At 38.7% G+C, this 23,253-nt stretch overlaps 1 protein-coding gene and 1 pseudogene across 20 annotated transcripts in view; one reads left to right on the forward strand and one right to left on the reverse strand.

Moving 5' to 3' along the window:
* The window catches only part of TRPM3 (transient receptor potential cation channel subfamily M member 3), a 921,715-nt gene that overhangs the window by 745,775 nt on the left and 152,687 nt on the right, over positions 1–23,253 (forward strand). For all 20 annotated transcript variants that reach the window (XM_032290701.1, XM_032290713.1, XM_032290703.1 and 17 more), the window contains one exon: positions 2,699–2,771. In XM_032290701.1, the coding sequence (XP_032146592.1) occupies positions 2,699–2,771 (73 nt within the window). The remainder of the gene's footprint in view (positions 1–2,698; positions 2,772–23,253) is intronic.
* Positions 18,746–23,253, reverse strand: part of LOC116559695 — a 5,781-nt pseudogene continuing 1,273 nt past the window's right edge.

Consider the following 23,253-nt stretch of genomic DNA (forward strand, 5'->3'; position numbering starts at 1 on the left):
ACATATCCATGTATCTTTTCTCGGAAACCCTTTAGAAACACTGCGTTTATCCGCTTTTTTCCCCCAACCTCAAACCTAAATCTGTTGCTAGGGAAACCTAATAATCTTGTATTTCAGGGTAAATTTAACATTATCTGTTTGTTGCCTCAGAAGAATTTCCATCTGAAATGTGGTCTTTGTGAAGTAAATTTTAGGCATCAGCAGAACAAGTCAGATGGTTAAAGAATTCTATTTGATGCCTAATTTCTTAATTCTGAGCAGTGAACTCTGATGTTATCCTGAGTGTCCTCAGCTTGCTGCCAGCTAAGTACATGATACATGATAATATGTTTCAGACCATAGCCAGCTATGGCTTAAATAGTTGACTTAAAGGACCAGCGAAAATTTCACCTCTGTCCCCTGGTTCTTTCTCCAGTGGGTCCCAAAATTTCTCCTTAATTCAAGAATTCCTTCCTGAGTTCAGAAAATAGAATAGTTCCCTCTCAACTTCCAAGTGGAATCTGTGGGGGCATTAATTGCTGTTTGGGATAATGTCCAGATGTCATCTTGGCCAAACCTATGGTTATGCAGAAGCAGATTTCCGGAAAATTTAATTGAACTTGGACACACCTCCACATGGCGGTCCTTACCAGAGATCACAACTATGCCTATATACACAAGCACAGCGGATAGATGGAGTTTGTTTGGCTCTTTATATTTTTTAAATTTTTTTAGATCAGGGCCATGCGTGGTGGCTCACACCTGTAATCCCAGCACTTTGGGAGGCCAGGACCAGGAGTTCAGGACTAGTCTGGGCAACACAGTGAAAACCCATCTCTACTGAGAGAGAGAGAGAGAGAGAATAAATTAGCTGGGCGTGGTAGCACATGCCTGTAATCTCAGCTACTCAGGAGGCTGAGGTGGAAGGATCATTTGAGCCCAGGAGACCGAGGCTGCAGTGAGTTATGATCACGCCACTGTACTCCAGCCTGAGTGACAGAACACGACCCTGCCTAAAAAAAAAAAAAAAATTTGTTTTTAGTTCAAATACCTATGAAGGCATTTCAATTTGCAGTTTCAGCCTTACCATCATCCCAGGCTCTGACCTGAGGTCATAAACAGGTACAAAAGAGTCAGGTATTCATATTATCTTATTCTTCCCTCTCCTCATTTTTTCCCAATATTTAAGTCCCAAGTTATAAAGGTAAGAGCTATTCAATTCCAATCACAGCTGTTCTTCTAGCTCATTGTGTGACCTTAAACAAGTTAGCTTGTCTTTAGGTGGTAGACTAGAAGTTTTCTAAGGCAACTGATTGTTTCACAGTCTGTGGTTCTGTGTGTCTATTCTCCCTACCATAGTGATAAAACTTAGACTTATAGATTAGCAAATCTGGTTATTTACTTCCTATGTAGTTGGAAATAAGTAAACACTTATTATCCCATTCTAGAGATAAACTTGAGGCAGGAAGCAGTTGAGTACAATAATAACTCAATGTGGATATTCAAGCAATATTTTGGATTTTTTCTATAGCCTCCTCTGACTTGGAAAACAAGTTAAGCATTATTTGGAACTTTTTCTTTCCCTTTTTCTCTGCCATTCATTGTCACTGCCCCAGAAGTTGAGTGTTATGCCTGAGGCCATATAATTATGTTGTTTATGTACAAAACAGTATTCCGCTATGTCAGCCACTCTCTGTTCACATCAGTCAATGTACGAACTCTAGGACAATCTCAGTGTTCTAGGGGCAAATACAAAGTCAGATGTACACTACCAGCACTGTAATGGACTTTACCCACTTGTTCTGGTTGAAGTTATCCTTTGCTCTATTAAGTGGGTTTGTGACCAGCTGTCCTATATAGTTTAGGAGTTATGGACCTGGATAGCTTAACTGTATTAATTTCTCCAGCTTAGCTGTATTAATGTTTCCATTTACATCTAATCTAAATGTTTGTATGAATGGTGTTTTGATTACATAGTCATATATGTCCATGTTTATGTAATTCATATATTTATGTATTTACATAAAATCAGAAAGAATGGAAAGTAACATATTTTAAAATATGCATTCCTATGCCTGACTCATAGAAAAGGCCCCAAAATTATAGGGTTACTTTTTTATTGGGGGATCAGGCTGTCTTAGTCTGTTCAGGCTGCTCTAACAAAATACTATAAAATGGGTAGCTTATAAACAACAGAAATTTGTTTCATAGAGTTATGGAGGCTCAGAAGTCCAAAATCAAGGCAGCACAGATTCAATGGCTGATGAGAGCCCATTTTCTGGTTCATAAACAGCAGTTCTATCTGTGTCCTCATGTGGTGGAAGGTGGAAGGGAGAGGCCTTTCATAATGGCACCAATTTTTTAATGACCGTTAATTATGACCTAATGACCTCCCAAAGACCCCACCTCCTAAAGCCATCACATTGATGAGTAGGTTTCAACATATGCACTTTGGGGGAACATGACCATTAGACCATAGTGGGGGTGTATGGTTATGACCTTAATCAGTAAGTGGACTGTGTTTGGAAACTACTGTGACATCTCCCTCTTAATGAATAGCAGAGCCCTCTCATCAGATTCTTGTTATGTGCGCTTGGCCTATGGTTAAGAATCTACCTTATAGATATTGAGATAATCTCTGCTCAGATATGGTCTCATTGATTTAATTTCTCTTGGGGGAAAAATGCTTCGCTAATGATCACCTTGTTTCAAATTGCAGATCACGGTATTTCGGATGGGATCAGAAGGACACCAGGACATTGATTTAGCTATCCTGACAGCTTTACTCAAAGGTAAAAAAGTTTCTGTGTCCAGAGAGTGTGAAAATAATTTAAATTGATTAATACAGTGACCTTATGTCGCCTAATAGTAGGTATAATACCAGTGATACTATGATACAATAAATTATTGATAACATAAGAGTCACTCCTGTAAGACACTATTACTGCTGTTAAATTTTCCTAGAATAGATATTATATTTTGGCTTTTTTTATAAATACAGATTTAAATATACTACAGTTTAAGTTATGACCATTGAATTATAAACATAGATAAAGAAAAGGCTGACATAATATGTAAGACACAATGTTATCTAAGATTATTTAATATTAATTTTTAACCCTATCTACTTTAAAAAACCATTTGATATGTCATATGTATGGGTATATGTGTGTTTGATATATATACACACAATAATAAATACCTTAAAACACACAATAATACATAAAATGGAAAATCAAAAACCATTGAGAGGAAGGGAAAAGGAAAGACATTATGCTAGTGTACTTGTTATAGCAGAGCATTAAATTTAAGCTTCCTGGAAGTTCAGGCAAAAATGGAAATACTCTGAATTGTAAGTTATTTCAAAGGCAGGTGTTTGTCTTACTCTCTAGTCCCAATACTACAAAGTCCTCATTTATATGTCCTGGTCCTTGGAGCCATATGAAGAGCAGTTTCCTTTAGGTTCTGTGGATTCAATCCAATCCTCCCTGTGCTTTACTAATTACATTATATTTGACTAATAATTTTCAGTGTTAAAATAAACAGAAGGAAGTTTCCCCCGTTCAGTGCTGAAATTCAAACTAGAACTATAAGATGAAACAAAACCACAAACCTTGCTGAATGTGGTTCTGGGTTAGAAATGTCTCCTACATTCTCTCTTAGCCCCATAGTTTGTTTGCCTGATATTGTGTAGTGACTGGTCGCTATCTGTTTGTATTTGCAGTCTCCCTAGATAGGGCAGGGAATGTGTCTTGTTCATTACTAGCTTCTTAGCACCTCACACAATCCTTAACATATGGCAACATTCAATTAAGTCTTGTTTAATAAATGAAGGGATGGGTGGATTACTCAATGATTCAGTGACATATTCAGCATTTCAAAATTAAAACTCAGAATAGCAACTAATTCGTTCATTTTCCAGTACATCTACTCTTCTTTCAGTATTAATATTCTCTTGAGGAGCCATCATGTGCTACTGTGCCAAACTCTTTACAAATACTGTAAACAGCATTTATTTCAACAACCAAATGATATAGGAGCTATTTTTAATCACCATTTTACAGATGGAGTAAATTGAGCTACAGGAAGTTAAGTAACTTGCTAAAGGTTACAATTCTAATTGGTAAACTTGGACTTAGGTTCAAGTATGTCTAACTCTTCATTATACCATGTGACCCCCCTGACAATACTAATGTGTCAATTCTCTTCATCCACTTTCCAAATGTATATATGCTTATTCATTCAATATCCTGATTGCATTTTAGAAGTTTTACAATCCCATGAAGCATATCATGTGTCCAGCTTAAGAGCTGCTACTCTAAAATATTTTATCCCAATGAACTAAAAAATACAAACACTTCGCAGAAGAATCATGGAACCAGTAACGAGGCACGGACTGAACTACAAAGCATACTGCAGGCCCCACTCGCCCCATATCAGAGACAAAAGTAAAAATTTGAGGCAAGTTACCCTATATTTGCCATTCTCAAATAAAGATATTTTAAAGTAATAATGTCAGTAACTGACATTTATTGAAAATTTACTATGTGCTACACACTGTGTTGGATGCATTCCATTTATACATTTGTTTATTCTTTACAATAGTTCAATTACCAGATTTTACAAGCTCTATTTTATAAATAAGGAAATTGGGGCATAGAGCAATTCAGTAACATGCTCAAAATAAGTTGGCCAGTAAATAGTGGAGACAGTCTGACCTCATGGCTCTCACTTATGTATGGAGATACACAAAGCATACCTTTCCCACTAATAAGAAATGAATCACCACATTTACAACCTTGAACAAAACGCATAGCAAATGGGGAAGTGATCCAATTATTGATAAAAACATATTGGCCATTATAATATCTTCTACTTAAAATATTTTCTTCCTCTTTTACTAATTTGTGAGACTTTAAATTCTGCTTCACCTTTGGCTCAGCCTTAGAATTTATTCATTGTATTATAGAATAGCTGTTCTCCAACTTTTTTGAGCATGATTTACCATATGAAATACATTTTATATTATAACCAAATAGTTACACATATGTATTTGGAAAATTGAAATTAAAGTAGACAAAATAATATTGACATTGGCAATATGCAGTTAAATTGGATATTTTCTATTCAATCTATTCTATTCTTTTAAATGCTGATTATATCCCACTAAATTGATTTCACCACTCACTAATGGGTCATAACCTGCAGTTAAAAAAAAACACTGCCACAGAAGATTAAAGAAAATTATGATTGTTCTAAGAAATTAACATTTCTAATCACCATAATGAACATTATTTATGCAGCAGTCGATGCTAATGGGAATTTATGCCATTAAAAGATTATAATGTGTCAACTCTATTTTGCAAAGGTTTTGAAATGCTCTCAGATGTTGACCCATTTGATTTGTAAAGGGTATCAAGCACAGTACTTTTGCTGGCTTCTTTGGAGGCCAAGAGCCTACTTATATTGGTTTCAAACTCAAGTTTATTGAAGTATTCTTCCTACTTTTTAAAATTATGCGTGGGCATGTAACATGGTTTAACACTTGATTGTTACATTTGGTTTTTAATTTGCTAATGCATGGAGAAACTTTGTGCAGTCCAGTTTTTATTCTGAGGAATCTGAGAAATTTTTGACAGAACCAGAAGTTAGGAAGAGGAGAAAGCCAGGAAACGACCCACTGGTCTCTAAATCCAGAGGCCACAAAAAAGGATAGGAAGCCAGGTGACCATGGGGAAAATATTTCTTTGCTGCTCCTTGTTACTGGGTTTGATTTTTCTTTGGGATCTGCATATTCTATATGAGAGGATACTATTTATATTATACAGACTTATTAGGTGTCTCTCCAAAAATGAAGAAAGACAAACAAAATGTTGTTTCAGGCCAAGCTCACATATGTAACAGGAACACTTTGGGAGGCTAAGGCTGGAGTAGCACTTGAGCCCCGGAGGTCAGGGCTGCGGTGTATCATGATTGCACCACTGTACTCCAGCCTGGGCAACAGTGCAAGATTGTCTCCAAAAAAAGAGAAAAAGAAAATGAAGAAAGAATGTTGTTTCAGTCAGAGATGTAAGAGACCCACAGTTTCGTCAAATGATGACCTGGAGTAGCTTTTGAGAATGGACAATGTCACATTTGTCCTTCACATGATGGGACCACTCCACAAGGGTGGTGTTCTGAAGCCAGAGACTGAGCACTCTCCTCCTCCATTAGCCTTTCCCCGTCCCTGCCACACACACCAGGAGCCCAACATACAGGATATCCAGTTAACTTTGAATTTTCAGATAAACAACAAATAATTTTTGAGCATAAGTATGTCCCCCAAGTGGGGACTCATCATACTTATGTCTCAAGTGAGACACACTTATACTGAAAAAAAAAATTGTTCATTATTTACCTGAAATTCAAACTTCACTAGGAGTCCTGTATCTTTATTTGCTAAAACAGGCTACCTAATTCAGAGGTGGTTTGATGCCAATTTAGCGGTGGAAAGGAAGTGATCCCTTTCCCAGCTTAAGGGTTATAGCTAACACTTCTGTAACAAAGGCAGGTTAACAAGAGAAAAGCATAACAAATATGTTTGATCTTATTTTTATGTGACAGTCCAGCCTTCAGAATGAAGACCTGAAGATATACAGAAAACTTTTCATTTTTGTGCTTAGGCTCAATGAAGTGTGGTCAGCTCTGTAGAAATATGATTAGACAGAAAGACTCTGATGGAATGCTAACAGACCGAGAGGGGAAACCCAACAAGGCCTTATCTGATTCTTCTTGACTTCTCTGTGCAACATTCCTGTTGATGCAGGACAAGCAAGCCTCAAGGTGGGATTTAGCCCATGAGGGTTCTTGGCTTTGCCCAGGAAGGAATTCAAGGGCAAGCCAGTATAGGGTAGAAGGAAACAGCTTTATTGAAACAATGTTTCAGCTCTGGCAAGGTTGCAGTTCTGTTACGGCTCCTGCAGAGTGGGGCCACCCAATAGGCAGTGTGCTGAGATTAGCAGCTCAGGGCAGTTTTGCAGTCATATTTATGCCTACTCTTAACTATATGTAGATTAAGGGATAGTTTATGAAGAAGTTGCTAGGAAAAGGGTGGTAATTTTTGTGTCATTGGGTCATTGCCATGGAAAGGGGTGGTAATTCCTGGCTGTTGCTATGGCAATGGTAAGCCAACATGGCACACTGGAGGGTGTGTCTTCTGGAAAGCTGCTTCCACCCTGGCCCTATTTTAGCTAGTTCTCACTTTGGTCCAGTGTCCGAGCCCTGCCTCTGGAGTCAAGTCCTGCCTCCTATCTTACTTCTTTACAGGTATATGATAGATTCTTGAATAAGGGCATTAATTTTGTATGACCAGCTGTGACACAGAAGGATGGGGGAGTGAGTGGGGGGTGGGATGAGTGTGATATCTTTAGACTTTATGGCTGGCTTTGGGAAAATGGGGTTCTGGTCTTTATGACCTGCCTTGGGAAACAGGGATTCCAGTTTCCATGGCTTGCCTTGGGGGAGAATGAAAAGTGAGAGACAGGAGGGCAGGTCAAAATCAAAGAGAAACTTTGCTTTTGAGTCTGCTTCTGAGACCTTCAATTTAGCCTTAAAGCAAGTTTGACCTATCACTTTTCTGAGCACCAACACCATTTATACTTCTGGACCTCAGATACCTCAAGAGAGAGATTCTTTCAGAAGAATAACTCAAGAATTTAGGGGTTCACTAATCCCTCTGTCCACCTCCTTCTCTAAGCTGGCCCTGCCTTAATCACAGCAACCCGAGAAAACTTCCACCAGAGAGGAGCCCAAACTTAACTTAATAAACTGTTTGGTGTTTATCAATCTGCTCTCCCAGCAGCCCATCCTGTCAGCATCCCTCACACAGCAGCATAAACCTCTTGCTTCAGGCTCCAGAAAGGCAGAAAACATCCATTCACAGCAAATGAAGTTATTATAAGTGGTCCCTGGACCCTTTCTGTGAGTAAAATTACCCCTAACATTCATCTATTCTTATAGACCTTGGGTTCAATATAAAGTCAGGCCACATGAGTGTATACTTCCATTCATAAATGCACTGGAGAGTAATATGTGATGATCGCTGTCCTCCATAAATGAGAAATTCATTTTCTTTGGGTTTAATCTTCACTGGTAAAGAAGTGCATCTGAGGCATGGGGAGAAAGTAACCTTTATTGCTTGCTTTCTTTTCTGGAAAGCATTTCAAAAGAGCTAAAAGAATGCAAAAACAATATGTTCCTCCTCATAAATGTCAAGGTCATCAAAAACAAGGGAAGTCTAAGAAATTGTCACAGCAGGAATAATGTGGTTTCTTGAATGGGTTTCTGGAGCAGAAAATAAAGAGTATTAAGTTAAAAACTAAGAAAATGTGAATAAAGTATGGGCTTTAGGCTTTTTAAAAATATGTTAAGAGGGAAATAAGAATGATATCTTATCACATATTATGAATCTGAGCAGGAGACGTATTGTAATCAAAAACCTCTACAATTCTTTCCTGTCAAAAAGACAAAAAAGGAGATAGCAATCTTTGGAATTAATTGTAAATGTCAAATATATATATATTCAAAGAACTATGATGGGCACGGGTAATATCTATATAAAGTATCTATAGAAATCACATAGATATGAATAAAAGCTAATCACTGTTGATCTAAGAAATGACTAGAAATATTACTGGGGTATCTAAGCAAGAGATATATGAATGTGAAACTTAAAAAAATTGTATGAAATCAAATTTTTGTATGAACTCATACAATTATTTCAGATATAATTATCTCATTCCTATTATTTGATTTTATGTGTTTCTGATCCTCAGACATAATTAATGCTATCAATAATTAATCAACTAATTAATTACTTACAGGTACATGGAGAATAACTTCTAATATATGCATTTGTAAATTTGTTCAAACTATAAAATAATTTAAAAATAAAATGGGCTGGGTGCCGTGGCTAATGCCTGTAATTCCAGCACTTTGGGAGGCTGAGGCAGGTGGATCACCTGAGGTCAGGAGTTCAAGACAGCCTGGCCAACATGGCAAAACCCGGCCTCTACTAAAAATACAAAAATTAGCCAGGCATACTTGTTTTATTTTTAGATTGTTAGAGCATCAGTGGAATATTGCTGAAATTTGGAGCTGGTTTTCACAAGTAACAGAAATACAATTTGAACAAGCTCCAACAAAAAACAAATAAAACAGATTTGTAAGTTCACATGACCAAAGTCTAAAGGTAAACTGAATTCAGCAAAGTGGCATCCAGGGCTCAGATGATGTCATCAGAGCCTGTCCTTGATCTCTTGGACACTAATCTGTACGTAAGTTATACAGAGTGACCACCAGCAGTACCAGACTTATAGCTAGCCAACTGAGAAAACCCCAATTGGAAAAAAAAAATCTTTCCTAGTAACTACAACAAAAGGTCCCAGGAGGATGTGAATTTGCTCATCTTGGATTCATGCCCATCCCTGAATCAATCATGGTGGCAGGAGAATTGGGAGATCCCTATGACTGTGGAATAAGAGATGGGGTTAGCTGTATTCATGTCAGGGTTTTTGGTTCCCAACAAAAACAGGTATTCTAAAACCACAAAAGGGGGAAAGAAAGGATGCTGATAAAACCAAAAGCAGCTAAAAGAAATACACATCTCTACAGTTATATTAAATGAAGTACTTTTGGGAGGCCAAGATGGGCAGATCATTTGAGGTCAGGAGTTCGAAATCAGCCTGGCCAACATGGTGAAAACCTGTCTCTACTAAAAATACAAAAATAATTTAGCTGGGCGTGGTGGCACACACCTGTAATCCCAGCTACTGGGGAGGCTGAGGCAGGAGAATCCCTTGAAGCAAGGACTTATACATTTGAAAAAACAAAAACAGCAGAAAACCTCCAGCATACATGTGAGAATTCAGAACAGACCACAAAAAGGAATTTAATCTAGAAAGTGGTTGGGCACATGCTAAGCTACCTTAAAATGAAATTAATTTTCTTGAAAGTTTATTTTTGTGCAAATCCAAATAGATATCAGTCCAATAACAAAGTAGATAACAATTTTAGACATGTTTGTCTCTTAACAGGAGAATGCAATAAAATAACTTAAGTCCCTTAATTCTTTTTATTTGTACAGTGCTTTATAATTCACAAAGCATGTTTATACAAGTTTTATCATTAATTTTCACAACTCTGTGGAATGGCTACCAGATAATTTACCTCCAAACTGGCACTTTCTTGGGCATAAAAGTTGGCAGTATTAATAATTATGCCAGAACACCTGGAAAAAATCAGAATGTCCAGGCAAACTGGTGGGTATGATCAAACCCCACCTTCCAATAGAAATTTCCAGAGGAAAAGGAATTATGACTTCTTTACCTCTGTATGCCAGCAACCAGCAAAACACCTGACGAATGAGAGCAATTCAATAAATACCATTTATTGATAGCAGTGAAGTTGGGTCCCGGCCCAATCAACCACTAGCCAAAGTCACGTAAACACCCCACACATAAGCCAGGGTTTCCTTACCCCTTGTAATCATTAAGCTGGGCTCTAACCTCTCAGGACAATAATCCACAAAAATGCAAATCCTACACCATCCTCAGGATTTCCACAAATTCCCAAAAGATGTAAGTTCTCTTGGTCACCCTTGCCTTCAGGTTCCTAATTTCATATGTGTTATTTCTTTTTCTCATCATAGAAGTCAAAATGTAAATCTTAGCCCCCTTCCACAGTTTCACAAAGAAATGATAAAACTTGCTTAAACAAAGCATTTAATAAACATAGCAGACTTTTCTAAAAATGCAGAAATAAATAGAAGGGAGGTTTGTTTTTCAATAATGTAAACAACTTCTAAGTGAACAGCAAGCATCTCCAATGTTGACATCCTTTGGCTGCTTCACACAGAGAACTTTCCATGGACTCTTCACCTACAACTTCCACAGTGTCATACTGTCTCACACCCCACCACCACTACCACCCCTTCTTCCATTAGTCGCCTCCCTTTAAGAGTTAAACAGGCTGGCATGGTGGCTCATACCTGTAATCTCAGCACTTTAGGAGGCCAAAGCAGGAGGAGAGCTTGAGCCAAGCACCAAGCCAGCCTAGGAAACATAGTGAGACACCATGTCTACAAAACAGTTTTCAAATAGCCAGCCATGGTGATGCACACCTGTAGTCCCAGCTCCCCAGGAGGCTGAGGTGAGAGGATCACTTGAGCCCAAGAGTTTGAGGCCACAGTGACTACACCACTGCATTCCAGCTTAGGCAACAAAGGGAGACCCTGTCTCAAAAAAAAAAAAAAAAAAAGTGAAGCCACCTCTTCTCTTTTCAGACAGAGTAGTTGATGCCTGTCCTCTAATATTTTGGACCCTGGCCTCAAGGCTCATCTATTGTAAGCAGTTTTGCAGAATATTTTTGCAGTTAGTCCTCTTGCTAAGCAGAGTTCCAGTGGCATTTCACAGGAGAGAGTGGTTCCTTCAGCTTCTTTCATATATGTGGTAATTGAGAGAATGGGGTGGGCTCCCATCTCTCCTCAGAAGATGAAAGCATGGTATTCTTTGCCTCAGGGAGTGCTTGCAGGGACCAAGAACACCAGGGTTCCCTATTTTCAAGTCTTAGGCCATTTCTAGAAGATTTTTCAAGATTATGGCCATATCCGTAAGATTGTCTCACTGTGAAATTTGTAAGCTCCATAGAGTTATAAGGAAACTGAGAGGTGTCTGCTGGTGTTTAGAGGAAGAACTGGAATCCAGGTCTTCAGACACCCACGTCAATTATTTTTCCCCTGTACCATGCAGCCAGCTCTAATGGCAGCTGCGGTCACCCCCTAGCCCCCAGTTACACAGAAGCTGGGCATCCCTGTGCTCTGTGACTTTCTCATGCCTCAGAGCTGGCACAGAAGCAGGAGCTCATTGTGTTTAGTGATCTACACAGTAAGCTAATTGCCATCCCAAAGCTTCTGAGCTCCTCTTGGCTTGTGAGAAACCCATCACTGCTGACTTCCCAGCAGGGCTTTCTTGACTTGCTTCAGGGCAATGAATCAGTTTCATTCATTAAACCAATTGCTGCCTAGTCTGCATTACATAATCACACAGATTGATAGCAGCACAATTCTGAAATAAGTAGCTTACATTAATAAAAAAAAGTATGTTCTTCCTAAGCATGAAAAAAAATATAGCAATAGCAAATCTAACAGCTAATATAGAACTTACTATGTTTATAAGTATTAACTACTTTAATTCTCACAAATACCACAGTGGGGCAGGTACTAGCAGTATCATCCATCTTATAATTGAGAAAACTGAGGCATGGAGAGGCTAAGTATCTTGACCAAGGTCACAGCTAGAAGTTAATGGAAACTATACATGAACCCAGGTTGTCTGAGTCCAGAACACGTGCTCTGCATTCTGAGCATCAATGGCCATGACCGACTGTTAAGGACTACCTCCATGTTTGATATGTTTTGGACAGTCAATGATGACTAAACTTTTCTTGGTGTGTGAAATAGTACAGACAGACTACCGGATAAACGTGGTCCACTGAACATAAGAATCTACGTCATTCTCTTCTGGACCCCTCCAAACAAGCATAACCAGTTCCTTATTAAAAGGAATAGGGCAGAAACCATATTTCCTGCTCACCGCACTGGTTTCTCTTATCGAACACTGGAAGACTATCCCAGCCTCCTTTGCAGAGAAGTCGGGGCCATGTGACTGTGCTTCGACCAATGGGATGTGGTCAGAAGTGATGTGTGCCATTTCTAAACATGGAAGATGAGAGGCATAAGAATGGAGAACAGCAGACCAGAAAAAAACCTGAATATTAATCTGATATCAAACTGACTTACACTTCAAAATGCTCAAAAGGCCCAGAAATTGGGGCATCCAGATACTCAAAAAGAGAGAGTGAAAAGAGAGAAAATATAAAAGATTTATTGTCTTTTTAAAGAAGCAGCCAGAATGCCATATCCTCTCCTCTCCTCTGCAAAGCCCACTCCAATAAAAAAGTAAATATTTATTCTCTAGAGAGAGTAAAACAGATTTTCTGGTCTAGAGGAACATGGTAAAAAATGAGAGCTGGGCCACAACACTGAAAGAGGGCAGTGCAGGAGAAAGGAGAAGAAATCAATTAATGCATATTTGAGACCTCAGCCCTCTTCCCCAACTTGGCTCCCAGTGTACTGGCAGCTTGGTCTTTATCCTCCAGATGAAAGATTGGAAGAAGCCTTTTCTGTAAAATTTGATCTTCACAAGAAATAAGACCTAAAGACACTCAAACAAAAGATTTCCCAGATAAGAAGCCCAACCAGTTTATCTTACCATTAAGTTCACAGTTGATCATCTCTACATATGCTCTCAGGGCTTCCAGTCAGCACTCTAGTGTCCACTTTTAAATACGAACAGATAACTAACGATTGCCAAACACATAGGAAAGACCTCTAACATAGAAGAGAGAGACAGACAAACAAACAGGAAGATGCAGCATGGAACAAACAGAGCTACGTAGGGAGAAGGAAATTCACAAAAACTGTGAAAATGTTTTAACCATTTAAAAAAGGACAACATCCTATAAAACATTTAATTTTTTTTAAGAACTAGAAAGAGTTTTGGGGAATTAAAAAAATGATAGCATGAAATAAAAAATTAAGGGAGTAATTAAAAGATAAAATTTAAATACTCTTCCAGAAAGTAGAGACAGAAAGAACAAAAGAAAAAGAATCATGGATTAAAAAAATCAATTCAATAATTCCAGAACATGTCCCAGAACTCCAGAACATACATTTCCAGGTTGTAAGAAACTACTGAGTGAAAATAACCCCATACCAAGTAACACTATCAACATATAGAAGAGCATGGGAGTGATAGAGAGCAGGGGAAAAGAAAGAAAATGAGAGCTTCCAAAGACAGTAAGTGGGTCACATGCAAAGAACTAGGAGCTGGAATGCTTTGGACTTCCAAACAATACCGAAAGCTATTATACAGTTTTTCAATGACTTAAAAATTCTGAAGACATTTATTTTCAATCTAGGCCTATATCTAATCTGCCTATCACTTGTGAAGGTAAAATAAAGACATTGGCAGGCATTAGGTGCCCAGAAAAAATTACTTTCCATGGATGTTTTCTTCAGAAACTGCTGGAGGATGTGCTGTACCAAAATGAAAAAGGAAATCAAAAAGTAATAAATACATACATACATACAGAAACACAAAACACAATAAATAGGAGCTTCAACACAAAACAGAGGAGTTGGAAATTCCCTGAATCATAAAGGGAGACCCAAAGTGATAGTTCTTCCCCAAGGAGCTTAGGAGCAAAAGCAGGAGCTGGCAGGTCTTCTTAAGGCTTCCGCCTGGAACTGGCATAATGTCACCCTGCTGCATTCTATTGGCTACAGCCAGCCACCAGGCCAGCCCAGATTCTGCATGAGAGAAGATGTCACAAGAGTATGAACACTGGGAGCTACAGTTCCTTGGAAGCTGTCTTCAAAGACCAACTACCAGAGAGGACCAAAATCATCCTCTAGTTGCCTCTGTGGAAAGAGGAATGGGGCACTGAGGCTTGTAATGTTTATACCAAATTTTGTAAGAATAGATGACTCTCAACTCTGTGCATGTATAACTTTAGTAAACATAAAGCGTATATGATCTCTGAATGAAACAGGATGAGTAAAAGAAAAAGGAGGAAACGGAAGGTAGAAAATCATTAATTGCAATAATTCCAGAAAATATACCAGAACTCCATGACATAGGTTTTTATAGACTCCTGCTCAAAAATAAAAATATGGAGAATGCCGTCATTTTTACATATCCAGCTATGTAAATGAATTCCTTTTTGTCATATCATAAGTAAGCAAAATAGCCCCATTTAAATTTTTTTTTTACTCCCTCAGTCTTATATTAATAACATGTTTCTCAGCTTTGCCTATTGTGTATAAAACAGACACGTTTATGAAGTTCTCTGTTAACATGTTCATGGGAGACCTGTGAAGTACTGGCTTACTTTATTACAGAGAGGGCACAATAAAGAGGACACGTCTATGTGGACAGGTTGACAGAATGAAGCAAATACCCTGGTGCTTTCCAACGTTATTCATCATAAGCCATGTAATTTCACTGATCCTTTCTGCTTGCACATGTTGCTAGGACATGAGAATATAGTGGCAATATTTACTGCAGAAAATCCATAATATTGATTATCTATTTAATCTTCAAAGCGATCCTTTGAAGAAGGTACTATTGACATCATTTTAAACATGAAGAAACTAAGTCTTAGAGAGGTTAAGGAAGTTTCTCGAGCTCCTACAAATAATACGTAAAATCAGTGCTCTTTCCCTTTCACCCAAGAAGTGGTCATGGCCCATATTTTTACCTGTCATTCAACTGCTATCCAGTAAAGGGTAACGTGACACAGAGGAAAATTGGATCAGACAGCTGCCATTTGGCTTAGATCTTACTCAGTTCTCCAAGAAGTCAGTATGTATCCACCCTATAATCAGGGATAAATTACCTAATCCCTGGCACACCTGCTATATACAAAGCATTAACTTAAGTGCTACAAAGTCTTTAAAGACATGTAAAATAATCTTAAAATATGGTAGAAGTATAGACCATAAAGTACAAGTAAAATATGAAAAAGGCTCAAATAAAACAGACTCCTGGATTCAGGGGAAATAGTGGCAATGAAAAGGAAAATAGTAACAATATAATGTCAAAGATCTGATAAAGTATTATAACCAGTATAGTGAGGGTATGGTGAGACATTCATTCACTTGCTCATTCATAATTTTTGAACACTCAGTAGTTATTTTTTAATTAATTTTATTTCAATAGTTTTTGGAGTATAGGAGGTTTTAATTTATATAATGTTTTACATATTTCCATGAATCACTACTAAATAACATGGATAAGTTCTTTAGTGGCGATTTCTGAGATTTTAATGTACCCATGTCCCAAGCAGTGTACACTTACCCAATATGTAGTCTTTTATCCCTCACCCCTCCCCTGACCTTTCTCCCTGAATCCCCAACATACATTGTATCTTTCGTATGCCTTTGCATCCTCATAGCTTAGCTCCCCTTATAAGTGAGAACATACAATACTAAGTTTTCCATTCCTGAGTTACTTCACTTAAAATAATAGCCTCAGGCCGGGCGTGGTGGCTCACGCCTGTAATCCCAGCACTGTGGGAGGCTGAGGCGGGTGGATCACGAGGTCAAGAGATCGAGACCATCCTGGTCAACATAGTGAAACCCCGTCTCTACTAAAAATACAAAAAATTAGCTGGGCATGGTGGCGCGTGCCTGTAATCCCAGCGACTCAAGAGGCTGGGGCAGGAGAATTGCCTGAACCCAGGAGGCGGAGGTTGTGGTGAGCCGAGATCTCGCCATTGCACTCCAGCCTGGGTAACAAGAGTGAAACTCCGTCTTAAAAAATATATAATAATAATAATAATAATAAGAGCCTCTAGCTCCACCCAAGTTGCTGCAAAAGACAATATTTCATTCCTTTTTATGGCTGAGTAATATTCCATGGTATATACTTGCTGTATTTTCTTTATTCACTCATTAATTGATGGTCACTTAGGTTGCTTCCATATCTTTGCCAGTGTGAATTGTGCTGTAATAAATATATACACGTAGCTGTCTTTTTAATGTAATGACTTATTTTCCTTTCCTAGACACCCAGTAGTAGATTTTCTGAACTAAATGGTAGATCTACTTTTAGTTTTTTAAGAAATCCACATATTGTTTTCCATAGTGGTTGCACTAATTTATATTCCCACCAGCAGCAGCGTGAAAGTGTTCCCTTTTCACCACATCCATGCCAACATCTGTTGATCTTTGACATTTTAATTATGGCCATTCTTGTGGGAGTAAGCTGGTATCTCGTCATGGTTTTTGTTTGCATTTCCTTGAAAATTAGTGATGTTAAACATTTTTTCATGTTTGTTAGCCATTTGTATATCTTCTTTTGAGAAATGTCTATTCATGTGTGTTTCCCACTTTTTGATGGGATTATTTGGTTTTTCTTGCTGATTTGAGTTCTTTGTAAATTCTGGATACTCAACTTTTGTTGGATGCATAGTTTGCAAATATTTTCTCCCACTCTGTGGGCTGTCTGTTTGCTCTGCTGATTATTTCTTTTGCTATGAAGAAGCAATTTATTTATTTTTGTTTTTGCTGCCTTTGCTTTGGGTACTTAATCATGAATTCTTTTCCTAAGCCAATGTCTAGAAGAGTATTTTTGATATTATCTTCCAGAATTTTTATGGTTTCAGATCTTAGCTTTAACTCTTTGATTCATCTTGGGTTGATTTTTACATAAGGTGACGGAGATCCAGTTTTATTTTTCTACTGTGGCTTTCCAGTTTTCCCAGCACCATTTATTGAATAGGGTGTCCTTTCCCCAATTTATATTTTTGTATGCCTTGTCAAAGATCAGTTGGCTGTAAGTATTTGGCTCTATTTCTGGGTTCTCTATTCTGTTCCATTGGTCTATGTGCCTATTTTTATGCCAGTACCCTGTGGTTTTGGTAACTATAGACTTGAAGTGTAACTTGAAGTCAGGTAATGTGATACCTTTATATTTGTTCTTTTAGCTTAATATTGCTTTGGCTATGTGGGCTCTTTTTTTCTTCTGTATGAATTTAGGATTGTTTTTTCTAGTTCCGTGAAGAATTATGGTAGTATTTTGACGGGAATTGCACTTAATCTGTAGGTTGCTTTGAGCAATATGGTCATTTTCAAAATGTTGATTTTTCCCATCCATGAGCATGGAATTTGTTTCCATTTGTTTGTATAATTTATTTTCTTTCAGCAATGTTTTGTAGGGTTGTTTTGTTGTTGTTGTGTTTTTTGTAGCGATCTTTCACATCTTTAGTTAAGTATATTCCAAAGGTTTTTTTTTTATTGCAGCTGTTGTTCTTGATTTGATTCTCACCCTGGTCATTGTTGGTGTATAGCAGTGTTACTGATTTTTGTGCATTGATTTTGGATCCTGAGACTTTACCGAATGTGTTTATCAGGTCTAGGAGATTTTTGGATGAGCCTTTAGGGTTTTCTAGGTATATGATCATATAATCTGCGAACAGAAACATCCTCTTTTCTGATTTGGATGGCTTTTATTTCTTTCTCTCGTCTAATTGCTCTGGTTATAACTTCCAGTACTAGGTTGAATAGAAGTGGTGAAAGTGGGCATCCTTGTCTGTTCCTGTTCTCAGGGGAATGCTTTCAACTTTTCCCAAATCAGTATGATGTTGGCTGTGGGTTTGTCAGATAACGGCTTTTATTACTTTACGGTCAGGCCCTTCTATGCCTATTTTGTTGAGGGTTTTTTTTCATAAAGTGAAGATAGATTTTATCAAAAATTTTTTTTCTGCACCTATTGAGATGATCATGATTTGTGTTTTGAATTCTGTTTATGTAATACCTTACACTTATTGACTTGCACATGTTAAACCATTCCTGCATTCCTGGTATAAAACCCACTTGATCATGATGCATTATCTTTGTGATATGCTGTTGGATTTAGTTCACTAATATTTTGTTGAGGATTTTTGCATCTGTGTTCATCAGGAATATTGGTCTGTAGTTTTCTGTTTTTGTCATGTCCTTTGCTGGTCTTTTTTTTTTTTTTTTTTTTAATGAGTGTTTTGTCTTATTCTCTAAAAACAACCTCAACATAGAGAGCCTTATACCTGTTTTTAAAATACCAATGTGGTGGATCCCCCCTCCAGAGCGGCTGTTCTCCATTGTGATGAGAAGCGCTAGCGGACACAGTCATACTTCTGGAGGAGCCCCATCCTGTTCACAGACGTGGACGTGGTGGCGCAGGCATAGGGAGAGCGCCCTGGGAGGGGCCTGTGCACGGTGTCCCCAGCCTCTATCCCCCAGGAAACACTGTAAGAATCTGTGCACGATCTTAAGTGGCTGCATCTGAAACAAACTGGGCACCCAGCTAGGAGCTTCTAAGGAACTGTGGCTTCTGTGGCTTATGATGTTTATGAAATACGGTTTATCACCGTCAGGATCTGGAGAAGGTGGGAGGAGGTGTGCTGGAACACAGCCAGTGCAGAGATGGGAGCACTGAGGATTGCTGGGGAAGTTCTGCTTGGTTTGGCCTCCCCGACCAGGACGCAGCTCAGGAAATCTTCCTGGGGTCCGAGGCGGCCGCAGCTCTGCAGGACCGTGGGCAAACGGGCAGCAGTCCACGGACAGAGCACAGCCGCCGGGGTGATGCGTGAACCAGCAGTCTCGGTTTCGCTTGCGGTTGCTTTGTCCTCCGCAGCGTCTCCTCGCTCCGTGCGGGTGTGAGCCCGCCGTTCACAACTCGGAACACCTGGTGCTGTTCGGGAGCAGCGTCTGCAGACCCGCACGCTCCCGCTTCAGCCTCCGCAGCGTCTGCGCGTGCAGCTCACTGGCTACTTCTGCCAGGGAAAGGTTCTCCCCCACACTCCAGGTCTTCACACTCCCATTTCGAGAACTTCTTGTGTTTAATTGCTTTCACCTAACAGTAAATTCGCCGCCTGCAAAACCACGTGGTCAATAAAATCTCGCGAGAGGGCGGCACAGTTACGCGCTCAGCCTTTCCTCTGGGGTGAAATCCAGGTAGCTAGGGGCCTTCGGCCTGGGGCCGTGCGCCGTGCTCAGCAGCCCGGGCCTCGGCTGCACGCCAGACCCCAGCGTCCACAGCTTCGTGACTCTCATAGTGACCAGCACTGTCAGCAGCAACCCGGGGTGGAGAAAGGGTAAGCTCCTGGCCAGGTGGGCTTACAGGGCAGCCCGGCCTGCTCTTAATGTACTGAGTCCTCTTTTCATCCATGGAAGCTTCTCTGGAGGGAGGGTACATTCTGGATTTCCCAACAAGACAGACTCTTTCGGTTGAAGGAATCCCAAGGCAGTCTTCCTCCACGTGAAACCCACAGGCAAAGCCCACTTCTTTAATGAAGTCAAGGTATTCCGGGTACTGAGTCCTCTTACTCGGCCTCCGGGGGTGTTAGGGTGATACTGGACCCCTGGAATGATTTAGGGTGGATTCCCTCTTTCTCTATCATTTGGAATATTTTCAGTAGGATTGGTACCAATTCTTCTTTGAATGCCCGGTAGAATTAAGCTATAAATCCATCTTGTCCTAGACTTTTTGTTGTTGTTGGCATTTTCTTTAATATTGATTCAGTCTTGCTGCTTGTTATTGGTCTTTTCAGGGTTTCTGTTTCTTCCTGAATTAATCTAGGAGAGTTGTATATTTTCAGGAATTCATCCATTTCCTACAGATTTTCGCATGTGTGTGTATGTAAAGATGTTCATAGCCTTTGTGAACCCCAAATATCTGAGACAGGTCCCAGCTAACTTAGAAAGTTTATTTTGCCAAGGTAGAGGTTGCGTGCTCATGACACAGCCTTGGCAGGTTCTGAGGACATGTGGTCAGAGCACAGGTTGGTTTTACACATTTTAGGGAGACATGAAACATCAGTCAACATACGTAAGATGAAAATTGGTTCATTCCAGAAAGGTGGGACAACTTGAAGCAAAGGCAGGACAACTCCAAGCAGAGAGGGGGCTTCTAGGTCATTGGTAGATAAGAAACAAATGGTTGCATTCTTTTGAGTTTCTGATTAGCCTCTCCAAAGGAGGCAAGCAGTTAGGCATTTATCGCAGTGAGCAGAGGGGTGAGTTTGAATAGAATGGGAGGCAGGTGTACCCTAAGCAGTTCCCAGCTTAACTTTTCTCTTTAGCTTAATGATTTGGAGGCCCCAGATTTATTCTTCTTTCACATGCCCACCCTTTCTTTAAAATCTTTTGGAGAAAGCATTTTAGAAGAAAATGAGTCTCTGATCTTAGGTTTCAGCTAATCTCTCATGGCTACGATGATTTATTCCTAGACAGGTAGGTCCCAATTTATTAGGAAAGCTCATTTTTAGCAGGTTGTGAAGTCTCATGTCCTGTGAAGCGAAAACGGGGGGAGAAAACCACAACAGACAAAAGAACAATCTTGGAAAACATATAGACCATATTACTCTGAAGTTTATCAGTAGGGAGTTATGAAAGTGGCTTATGTATGTAAATAGGTTATCGTTATTTTCTTCTGAAGTTTAAGTTATCTAGCTTCAGTTCGTAGGGCTTTGTGAAAGCACAGCTTAGTTTTGGGTGACTCCAAATTAGGAAAAATGAGAAAAAAGAAGGAAAAAATTTGAAAATATTTTGAAGACTTGTAGCCCAGATAAATTAGAATTCAGTCAATATTGAAGAAAACAATAGAAATTGAAAAACATTAGGTAAGACTAGAATCTAACAAGAGGTATCCTATAGTTTTCAAAATGTAATTTTTCTTTCCAGTTTCCTATTTTTAGTAAAGACAAATCATGGTACGACAGATTTGCTTTATTATACTTGGCCTAAATATTTGGATACAGTGCAGCAAGAATAATTATTTTTTACATAGGCTTTTATATTGGCTTTAATGGAACTTTGTTCCATAGAAGGAATTTCAGATAAGACTTTTTAAAAACCTAACCCAGCCATGGATTTGTACCATCAAATACCTACGAGTTGGGTGAATTCCTCTCCTCTTTAGGTCCCAAGATAAAACTTAGGGCTTTGGGGCCTGTCAGAAAGTAAGATTCTTTACTTACCACAGGTCAGAAACCCTGTACAGCAACTATGTAGACAAGGTATGAGGACAGTTTTCCCAAAGGGCTTTTATTGGCTCCCTAAGTTCAATTCCTTAAAGGAAAGCACACCATTCCAGGCAAAGCCTTGGTAAAATAACCAGGTTCTCGAGTTGTCTCCTGTTACAAATGAAAGCAGATGCTTATTGAACTTATTCATATACCTGTTTTGCCATAAGTTAAGAATACTCACAGATAGTTTCCAAATTCTGGAGAAATCAGGTAGAGAGAAACAAATATGCTCCAAAATTTGTTCATAGGAGTATACTAACTTGTTAAAAGCATTCAATTTTGATTTGGGGGCCCCAAGATTTATTTTCCTTTCACACCTTGAATGATTTTTTATATTTATCTGGTATTTATTGTAATATCTCCAGTTTCATTTATAATTAGGCTTATTTGGATCTTCTCTCTCTTCTTGGTTAATCTTGCTAATGGCCTATCAGCTTTATCTTTTCAATGAACCCCTTTTTGTTAATTTATCTTTTTTATTTTTTGTTCCAATTTCATCTAGTTCTGTACCATTCTTTGTTATTTCTTTTCTTCTGTTGGGTTGGGTTGAGTTTGTCCTTGTTTCTCTATTTCCTGTAGGTATGACATTAGGTTGTCAATTTGTGCTCCTTCAGGCTTTTTGACATAGGCATTTAATACTATGAACTTTCCTGTTAGCAACACTTTTGCTGTATCCCAGAGGTTTCAATAAGTTGTGTCACTATTATTCATTTCAAATAATTTTTTAAATTTTTATATTGATTTCATTGTTAACCCAAAAATCATTCAAGAGCAGATTATTTAATTTTCATGTGTTTATACAGTGTTGAAGATTCCTTCTGGATTTGATTTCCAGTTTTATTCTATGGCCTAAGAAGATACTTGATATAATTTCAATTTTCTTAAATTTATTGAGACTTGTTTTGTGGCCTATCATATGGTGTACCTTGGAAATGTTCCATGTGCTGATGAGAAGGATGTATAGTCTGCAGTTGTTGAGAAGAATGTTCTATAAACTATTTTCATTTGTTCTGTAGTTTAAGTCCATTTTTTTTGGTGTTGTTGACTTTCTATCTTGATGATCTGCCTAGTGCTGTCCATGGAGTATTGAAGTCCTCCACTATTATTGTGTTACAGAGATAATCCTTTTATAAAATACCACCTAAGTTATTGTTTAGTAGGTATTAGTTTTTATAGCATGTTTAAAGTGAAGAGCTTTTTAGAGTTTTTTGTAGAAATGGGGTTTTGCTCTGTTGCCCAGGCTGCTCTTGCCTCAGCTTTCCAAAGTGCTGGAATTATAGGGGTGACCTTTTATTTATGATTATCAGGGAAGGGTGCCCATTAAGATGGAGTGATTGATATCAGTGAGGCTGGTGGATATGAGTGGAGTCCAATTTAGAACCAAAATTTGCCATTCCAAGAGAAATAAAACACACTGATTTCATTTTTAGTTACTTCAGAAATAGGCATAGACTATTAGGTAGCCTTTAAATGACTCTATCCAAAATAGAGACTAGGAGAAACCAAAGTAGAACTCAAGGACACAGGAGAAAACAACAAACACAAAACACACACACTCTCTGTCTCTCCGTCTCTCCGTCTCTCCGTCTCTCCGTCTCTCCGTCTCTC

This window comes from Sapajus apella, unplaced genomic scaffold (genome assembly GCF_009761245.1).
Source record: "Sapajus apella isolate SASKATOON/1434 unplaced genomic scaffold, GSC_monkey_1.0 scaffold24, whole genome shotgun sequence".
Taxonomy (NCBI): Eukaryota; Metazoa; Chordata; class Mammalia; order Primates; family Cebidae; genus Sapajus; species Sapajus apella.